This window comes from Kryptolebias marmoratus, linkage group LG21, assembly GCF_001649575.2.
Source record: "Kryptolebias marmoratus isolate JLee-2015 linkage group LG21, ASM164957v2, whole genome shotgun sequence".
NCBI lineage: Eukaryota > Metazoa > Chordata > Actinopteri > Cyprinodontiformes > Rivulidae > Kryptolebias > Kryptolebias marmoratus.
This window is the reverse complement of record NC_051450.1, coordinates 5,651,506-5,661,333: the sequence shown is the minus strand read 5'-3', so window position 1 is coordinate 5,661,333 and position 9,828 is coordinate 5,651,506. Positions and strand designations below refer to the sequence as shown.

The 9,828-nt window shown below is 42.5% G+C and overlaps 1 protein-coding gene across 2 annotated transcripts in view; it reads right to left on the bottom strand.

Moving 5' to 3' along the window:
• The window catches only part of LOC108249834 (cytochrome c-type heme lyase), a 19,912-nt gene that overhangs the window by 6,668 nt on the left and 3,416 nt on the right, over positions 1 to 9,828 (bottom strand). For both annotated transcript variants that reach the window (XM_025002332.2, XM_017439458.2), the window contains 2 exons: positions 9,009 to 9,157; positions 1,722 to 1,841 (listed from right to left, as the gene is read on the bottom strand). In XM_025002332.2, coding sequence (XP_024858100.1) covers positions 1,722 to 1,841; positions 9,009 to 9,157 — 269 coding nt within the window. The remainder of the gene's footprint in view (positions 1 to 1,721; positions 1,842 to 9,008; positions 9,158 to 9,828) is intronic.

The following is a 9,828-nucleotide window of genomic DNA, read 5'->3' as shown; positions in this document are numbered from 1 at the left end:
AAACGAATGCTATGAAAGAGAACTTTAGGTTACTTTCGTAACCCCGGTTCTCTGAGTAGCATGAGTGAGTGTCTCACCAGGTCACCCTCCTTGCTCTGACGTTGCGAGGAAGAGGTGAACGTTTTTGAATAAAGTCTCAGTGCAGCGTCAGCCCTATTTATAGGGGGAGGGACTCTGCCCTCTCTGACGCTGACGAGTGTATCTCCAGCCAATCCTGGCTGACGTAATGTAATAGGAGCTTCTGATGAGGTCACGCCAGGGGCGTTCCCAATGTGAGACACTTACTCATGCTACTCAGAGAACCGGGGTTACGAAAGTAACCTAAAGTTCTCTGAGCAGTGGCTAACAATAACTGTAGCATTTGTACACTAGTCGTTGTTGATGTAAATGCACACTCCACCTCCCCGAGATTTACCCGTGCTAGCATAGTTTCTGTGTGCACGGAATGTTGTAAACCCCTCCAATTGAATGGCGCTGTCCGGAACGGTGTTGTGAAGCCACGTCTCGGTTAAGATGATCATGTTGCACTCTCTCACGTGTCTTTGCATAGATAAATCCAACTTGAGATAGTCCAATTTATTTTCCAGTGAGCGAACATTAAATAGAACAATAAAAGGTACTACTGTTTTATGAGGGTTTCTTTTCAATCTATTGGTGATGCCAGCTCGACAGCCACGCTTTCTCCACCGGCGCATGCTAAGTCTCCCCTGCCGCCTCAGCTGCCTCAGAAGGCCCGTTGTCTCGCTGGGATATGATTGCCAGACTGAGAAGAGTTTCTTGATCCGTGGCGAAGTTAACTCCTAACATATTCTTTGTAATGTAGTTGTTTCTCAGTTCAAATAATGTGCTCCTGTTATACGTGATTCTTGAACTAAATCGTGACGATACGAACAACATATTTAACATAAAAGCACATCACTATCGGGAGCTGGCTTTTCCGCAGCCATTTAGGGCGCAGCCTCCTTACATCCATGGTGCAAAAAAGCAGAAAAGTAAAATACAAATAAGCATATAAAAAAATAGAAAATAAAAGGCTGCTTTGGCCTTCAGCTTTGCAAGCATTAATCCCAGAAAGGGACAGCACCTGGTTATCTGGTGGGGGTGATGACTTCTGTACAGGAGTGTGGCTGAGGTCCTTAAAACGTGCAAAGAAGTTGTTGAGATTATTTAGCAGACTGATGTCACTGTTGCAGGTCTGTGGTTCGGGTTTGTAGTCTGTGATGGTCTGAACTTCTAAACTTAAATCTTAATTTATAAAGAAACTGAACTGAATTGAACCCTGTTCCAGACTCTGCTTTCACTGAAACAGTGGACTATCCTCCTGGTGTATTGCTGTTTTGCCTCTTTGATGTCATGATCATGTTGCCTGCTTTTAGGACAGCCTCATCATGTGGTCTGAAGGCAGTTTTCTAGGCTCCCAGTAACCTGTAGACTTACCCTGACAGCCATGGTTTCTGGTCTTGATCTTCATAACATCATTGATGCATTTGCTGATGTAGGGAGGGACAGTTTATGTATATTCTTAAATGTTAGTGTTGTTTACAGGTGGCTACCTCTTTATGTTTCAATCTGTGGTTTTAAAACAGTTCTGGAGTGCTGAGGAGGCCCCCCTCTGGCCACACCCTGACCTGCTTCTGAACTGGTCTGGTGCCTTTAACCCTAGGCCTATATGCTGGCATTATCATGACAGTCATGTAATTTTTTGGATGTTAATGGTTTACCTTGCGTGCAGGGCTTCCCACTTCAGGATCTCCTGCCAGGCTTGCTCGTTGTTCTGGTTGTGGATTTTGATGATGTTGCTCATGTCATTAGGAGCCAGGTCATCATCCCGCCAGCGCCACCTGCAATTCATCAGACGATACGTTTATTTATTAGAACAGAAGTTTAGTCGATGTTGGACAAAATTGCATTTTTAAAATCACTTCATGTCTGACTCAGTTTTTCACTGACTCTTGGTTCAGGTCACAGTTTTGCCTCAGATTAATGATCTTCTTACAGGTCTCTCATCATGCACAGTGAAACCCCTACACTCAGTCCACGTGTTGGAGCATCAGACTCATGTCCCTCTACAAGCTCCCTAAAGCTACCTGAATCAGATATAAGTCCCTAATATTCCCTACAGGGAGAGACTTTAGAGTCTGCAGCAGATATTTAAACTCAGACTGGTGAACCTTTTGGACCACTGGGATTCCTCTCAGGAACACTGTCTGGTTCTGCCATTCCTCCAAACAAGGCAGCCTCAGTCCAGACTGTTCTCATCTGTGGCCACATATAGATGAGCGAGTTCCTAACTGAGCAGAATGTCCCTCCCTCCTAAGCACATATCTCAGTAGACTGCTGGACGGTTTGCTGGTTGCAAACATTCAGAATTCATTAAAACCACAACTAAAATTCACCCATTTTCTCACAACTTTGAGTCACCAACAAGCCTCCAACAGTCAGTTTAGCAGCATTCATCCATTCAGCAAAGTGCCAACAACATCCATATAAAAAAAAATAAATAAACTCAATAATATTAATAAACTGACAATGACTTCCATGATCAGAATAAATAAATAATATATGTGGAAGCATGACTATAATAAAAGTATTTCAAAATTAGACAGTAAAAACTGAAGAAAAAAACAAAAACATAAATTATGTACTTAATAAAATACTGTTCAAAATTAGGCATCTTGATCAGGGGGCTGCACACATTTCCCTGCTTGTGGATAAAAACTGTGTTTCAGTCTATTTGTATGAACTTTTATTTACCCTATATGTCCTTTTAGTGGGGAGGAAGGGGGGTAAACAGGGCATGACCAGGGTGGGGAGTGGTCTATTGAGATATATCTCAATCTTATGAAGTCGACCAGCTTATATCTCATCCATAGATGGTAACTGTTTCCCAATCACCATTTCTGCTGTTCTTGTATAGTCTTTTTGTCCTTTAAAGAAGAATCTGAAAATCACTACAATGAGCTGCAGATATAAGCGTTAGCCTCGAATAGCCTGCTTTGTTGGCTCAGGCTGCAATGCATTATGGTCTATTTCCACCAAAGTGCACAGCTTCTGTTCCCTACTTTAACTGAACCACCGTTTTCTATAGGGCCCTAGGTAGTGAATGAAAAATTACAGTTAAAATCAAGACACAGTGAAGGAACGAGGACAACTCAAACAGTCCAGGACGTACTGTGCACATCGGTACCTGTTCCAGCTGTACTGGTATCAACACAAATACAGTACTGAAGCTTGAATGTTGTTTCCCAACAGCAAAGCTGGATTAAAGCATTTAAAAAAAGCTTGACTTCGACTTCCGGCACGGACCACCACCGCAATGGTCGCATAGCCAGAGCGCTCCTGGTTGAACCGGAGTAATTGGAAAAACTCCCCAGAAGAAATATGGATAGAAGCAAATATAACACTATAACGACTTAAAAAGGGGATAAGACGACACCACCACTTTGGGAAATAAACGCCAACTGACTTCGGAGGAGTAAGAGAGACGTTTAGCAACTAGCTGGTTGAAGCTAACAAGCCACGAGGAGCAGCGTTGAAAATGACCGACACGGAATTAATACTGCGAGAAATAAAAGGGTTTCGCCAAGAAAATAAGGAGCAATTTGAGACGATAAAAGAAGAAATTGCGAAGGTGAACACCAGAATGGAGGAGGTGGAAGGACGTATTGAAAAAGCAGAAGAAAGGATCCTCAACACGGAGGAGGTAGTCACGGCTATGCTAAAGCTACACGCTAAGCTAGAGGACAAACTGTTAGACTTGGAGAGTCGGTCCAGACGCGAGAATGTACGCATATATGGAGTACCGGAGGGATCCGAGAAGGAATCTACTATGACCTCCTTTGTCGAAACCCTCCTCCGTGAAGGTCTTGAGCTAAATGAAGACACTTGTGAACTCCACATTGAGAGAGCCCATCGGTCAGTGGGGCCGCAGCCGCCAGCCGATGCGCCACCGCGCTCCATCATAATTAAGTTCCAGAGCTTCAGAGCTAAAGACATGATACTCCGCAAAGCCTGGCAGGGGAAGGGCTTCACCTGGCGAGAAAGCCGCATAACCCTTGACCACGACTATCCACCCCTCATACTTAAAAGAAGAAGGGAATATGCAGAAATCCGCAAAGTATTGAAGGAAAATAACGTTCGCTTCCAGACCCTCTTCCCCGCACGGCTGCGCGTTAGACACGAAGACGGAACCAGAACCTACGACACGGTGGAGGAGGCATCAGAGGACCTGCTGAGACGAGGTTTCACCGTGCCGACCATCAGGCCTCCGGAGACGCTGATGGAGCAGGTGCAGCAGCTGTCCTGGACGAGAGTGGACCGAGGAGCTGCGAAGGGCGCATCCAAAGCTGGCGGCTCCAGATACAAGGAGAAGCTGCGAGCCTTCAGGAGAACAACGGCGGCTCCCTCCGAAACCTAGCTGAGATCTTCCCCGGACCGAAGACTGGGCGGAAGGATTTATTTTCAACCGAGTCTGGGAATAGTGGTGGAAACAAACTGTTGGATACTCCGGTTCGCTCGGGACCTTTTCACCGTTGGAGTTGGGACATTTTTTCTTTTCTCTTTTCCGTTTCTCGGAGATGAGACTGTTGCAGGTAAGGGCCTCTCCCTCCGGACCGAGGAGGGAGACTTTTCCCTTCGACCCCCTCGTGGGGACTCAACAGGGTCAGGGCAAAAGACCCCTGCATAGGAAGTTGCATGGACAAAGTGTATTTAGTTCTATATTTGTTGTGTTAGTTGTTTGTTCCCTGCCGGTTCTCGCAGGAAGGGGGAAATGCACCAAGTACTTGAGTGAGATGGAGGGGGGAATCACATAAATGCTGAACGGATCTTTAAAAGTAGCATCATTTAATATAAATGGAGTACTCAATCCAGTTAAGAGGGAAAGAATATTATCAAAATTAAGGAAAGATAAAGTACAAGTGGCTTTTTTGCAAGAGACACACCTCAATGACTTAGAACATGCCAAATTAAACAAACAAGGATTCAAACATGTTTACTTCTCTTCACACGGGTCTGGGAGGCGCAGAGGAATGGCCACGCTCATATCCAAGGCCGTAAATTATGAGCACATCTCGGAATATAAGGACAATGAAGGCAGATTTGTTATTATCACAGGCAAAGTTGAGGGAATTGTGATAACTCTCCTTAATGTGTACGTTCCTCCTGGAAGTGACTGGTCCTTTTATAAACAAATAGTAGACATAATTACAACAAAAAGTAAGGGGATTTTAATATGTGGCGGAGATTTCAATGTCAGATTAAATCCGAAAATAGACTCATCGAATGGGAAACCCGACCCAAAAAACATGGGCAGAAGATTAAACACCTGGATGAGTGAGGTGGGAATCGTAGACGTTTGGAGAGAGATAAACCCGAAGAGGCGAGAATATTCCCACTATTCACACGCTCACAATGTTTACTCCCGCATTGATTACTTTTTTATGTTTAAGGGAGATCTTTCTAGGGTAGACAGCTGTGAAATGGGACCCAATACCCTCTCAGATCATGGTCCAGTTCACATCTCATTCTGTTTAAATAACAAAAAAAGGTCCACACTGTGGAGATTGAACTCTAATATTCTGAATAATTCGGCCATTAGAGACAAATTAAAACGTGAAATTGATTTATATTTAGAACACAATGACAATGAAGAAGTGACTCCTCCTATAGTCTGGGATGCACTAAAGGCAGTGATTAGGGGCAAAATTATTTCTATAACCTCATATGAGAAGAGAATTAGGGAGAGAAAACTCCAGGAATTGGAAGAGAATTTGAAAAGACTGCAGATTGAACATGCAAAGTCTCCTAAAGATGACAACATTAAACATAAGATTACGAAACTAAAAAAAGAATTAAATGAGATAAATACTCAGGAAATTCAAAAGAAGCTTATTTTCATAAAACAACAATATTATGAAGTAGGTGGAAAATCCCTGAAACTTTTATCATACAGGTTGAGAAAACAACAAGCCTGCAGATCTATACATAAAATAAGAAACAATGTAACAAAAGCAACAGAAACTAACCTGGAGAATATCAAAAACTGCTTCCAAAAATACTATAAAACATTATATTCCCAACCACAGACAACCAGTGACAACCAGATTGATTTTTTTCTGGAACAGATCAATCTTCCAAAGATCACTGATGAACAAAATGAGAAATTAATAACCAAAATTACAAAAGAGGAAATTCAGTCGGCAATCAGGAGAACTAAAAAGGGGAAATCTCCAGGGACGGATGGGTTCACCGCAGAATGGTACAAAATTATGCAAGACCAACTAATTCCAGCATTAGAGAAAACATTCAACTGGGTTTTAGGAAATAAAGAGATTCCCCCCTCATGGCGAGAGGCAGTGATTTCAGTCTTACCTAAGGAAGGCAAAGACAAGCTGGAGTGTGGGAGTTATCGTCCCGTTAGTCTTTTAAACAATGATTACAAACTTTTCACCTCCATATTATCCAAAAGAATAGAAGTGATATTACCAGACCTAATACATACGGACCAGACTGGCTTTGTTAGACAGAGACAGACCCAAGACAACGTGAGGAAGACGTTACACGTGATGAGAGAGGTCACTCAGCAAAAACTAGAGGCGCTGATATTAAGTCTAGATGCAGAGAAAGCATTTGATTCGGTGGGGTGGTCGTTTTTATATAGAGTGCTTTCAAAATTTGGATTCCATACAACGATAATTGACACATTTAAATCATTATATAATAAACCAACGGCTAGAATTAAAATTAATGGAGATTTGACCAATTCATTCACTTTGGAGAGAGGAACCAGACAGGGGTGTTGTGCGTCGCCGCTCCTCTTTGCCTTGTTTATTGAGCCCGTGGCTCAGCTGATCAGACAGAGGTCAGATATAAGAGGGGTCACTATGACATCCGGGGAGCAAAAACTGTCCTTATTCGCTGACGACTTATTGATAAATATAACACAGCCCACACAAACAATCCCGAAACTCATGAAGTTGCTAGAAGAGTTTAGTTCAATCTCCGGCTACAAAATTAATATAAGTAAAACTCAAGTATTAACATTTAACTATGATCCACCATCCTCCTTTAAGACTATGTACAACTGGAAGTGGGATTCTGAATCTATAAAATACTTGGGGGTTTTACTACCTAGGGACCTCTCAAAATTGTCTGAAATCAATTACGGCCCTCTAAATGTGAAAATAAAGTCCGATTTACATAGATGGAATGTTATCCCATTTTTAAGTTTAAGCTCCCGGATAGAATCCATCAGGATGAATATCCTCCCACAGCTGTTGTACTTATTCCAGTGTCTGCCGGTCAGGATCCCAGCGAACCAGTTCTTAGAATGGGACCGATTAATAGCCAGGTATGTGTGGCAGGGTAAAAAGGCTAGAATAAAATTTAAAACTTTGCAATTAAAAAAAGAGAAGGGTGGAATGGGTCTTCCCTGTTTACAGGATTATTACCATGCAGCCCAACTGAGGCCTTTAGTCTGCTTGTGTTCACCATCTTACACGGCAGCATGGAAGGAAATAGAAGGAACAGCAATAAGAGGAATCCCAATAGCAGCCCTACTGAGCGATCATAAGTTACAGGAAGAACTACAGATCCCAGAAGACTCCATATCAGGGAGCTTCCTCAAACCCTGGCAGGAAATAGCTAAAATTTGCAGAATAGGAGAAGTATCTAAATTTCTGAGGTGGTGTGCCTATGATTCAGATTTTACTCCAAATAAAATTGACAACAGATTTAAGACATGGGTCTCAAAAGGCTTGACTAATTATTATTCATTTGTCCACAAAGGAATATTTAAGAGTTTTGAGGCCTTACAGAAAGATCACGGACTGGAAAAAGAGGATTTTTTTAGGTACCTGCAGGTGAGGCATTATTTTAATAAAAATTTGAAAGATCTTTTGGGGAGAAGTGGTTCAAGTTTCATGGAGGCATTTCTATCACTAATTAAGCCAAGATCAGATTGCAAAATTATTTCCAAATTATATCAGGCTACACAACTTTGTAAGCAGGAGAATACGGAATATATAAAGAAAAAATGGGAAAAAGAAATGAATGTAATAATCTCACAAGAAGGTTGGGAAGAAATATGTCAGCTGCCGTGGGTCTCGACCGGATCAAACACTTGGCGGGAGTTTTGCTGGAAAAACGTCACGCGATTTTTTGTTACACCTGTTCAGAGACGATTTACAACCAACGGGGATGCCTGCTGGAGACTGTGTGGGTTCAACGGAGCCGACCACCTCCATGTTTTTTGGGACTGCCAGGTATTGAGACCATATTGGGAAGAGATCCACAAACATATTGGGAATGTCTTCAATGTGAACCTCCAATTCAAATGTGAAACACTGTACCTGGGCAACCTACAGTTGAACACATGGACCAATAAGGACAAGAAACTGTTGGCTATTTTGCTGGCAGCCAGTAAGAAAGCCATCACCAGGAAATGGCTGAAGTCAGACCCGCCCACAGTGGATGAATGGATTGAAATTGTTTATCAGATTTATGTTATGGAAAAGATCACCTTTTCCCTCCGTGTGGAAAGAGAGAAATTTTACAAGATCTGGTCCAAATGGACTGAGTATGTGAAACCAGTAAGATCCGAGTTTATATGATTGTACTTGCGAATCGTGTCGATCCCCTTTATGTTCTTTTAGCTTTAATTGTAATTCAACAAAGTGGTGCAGTCCCCATTCTATTTTATTTGTTTTTCCTTTTTTGTTTTTTGTTCAATTTTGTTAATTCCTGTTATTGTTTAAATGTGTAACATGTAAAAATATTAGAAAGGCAATAAGGAGGATCTGAAATGGAGGAAGTTGTAACTAACAAATGTGATTGGAATTTGTCTTTCTCAATAAAAAGATAATTACAAAAAAAAAAAAAGCTTGACTTCAGTCCATCTGTAGCCACTGGGTAGCTAATTTTAGCTAGCCAAACTTCAGGTGACTGGTTTTGTCAGATGTTTTGTCAGCTGGCTAGCGAATATAACATAAAATAAAAATTTCCCTCACCCTTTTCGCAACATGGCATTCCAGAACATCTGCTCAGAGGGATAAACCCAGTTTTTGATGGTGCCGTGCCGGGGAATGGTGGACTCTTCTCTAGACGTTGACAGTTGAAAGGGCTGGTCTGGAGCTGGCGTTTGGTTAGGAGGAGGCATCTGTATGCAGAGAATAGGATGTAAAGCACCCATTAATCACCTCAAAAGCTGAGTGAGTTTTATTAGAAAATGCATTTAAAGATCAGGCACATAAGAAGGAAGATTCAGTCAGAGTCACAGGAATGGGTGGAGTCCACACAAACACATTATTAACCCACTTGCTTTTTCATTAGAATTTCTTGTTTATTGCTCATTTTAAAAGTTGGAACCATTGCTCCACAGATTTCTGAGGAGTGATGTAAATGTTTTCTTGACTTCCAGTTAAGAGAAACCCTCCAAAGTTTCAATAAAAAGCAGCTGGACCTGCACAGTCCCTAACATTAAATTGCATTTGATTACGCCCCCCGGCCTCCCCCTTCCCTCCCTACTCTAATGCCCCTTTTACACGGGCCCTAATTCACAAGTCCGGCTCTACTCCGCTCTACTCTGCTCGGCTCTATAAAGAATGCACCGCGTCTACACTGGCCAGTTTGGGCGGTAGCAGAGGAACGTCTCCTCGTGTTGCAGGGGGCGGGGCCGCGGGGGGGCTACGAAAACTTGGCGCAAGTTGTGTAAACAACGAAAGCGCTATGGACAACGTTGGCCCTGTGTTGTTGCTGTTTTTTAAACTTATGGGGATTCTCCTGAGACTTCAGGAAGAGAGGCGCAGTGGAAGAAATGCTCTGGATGCC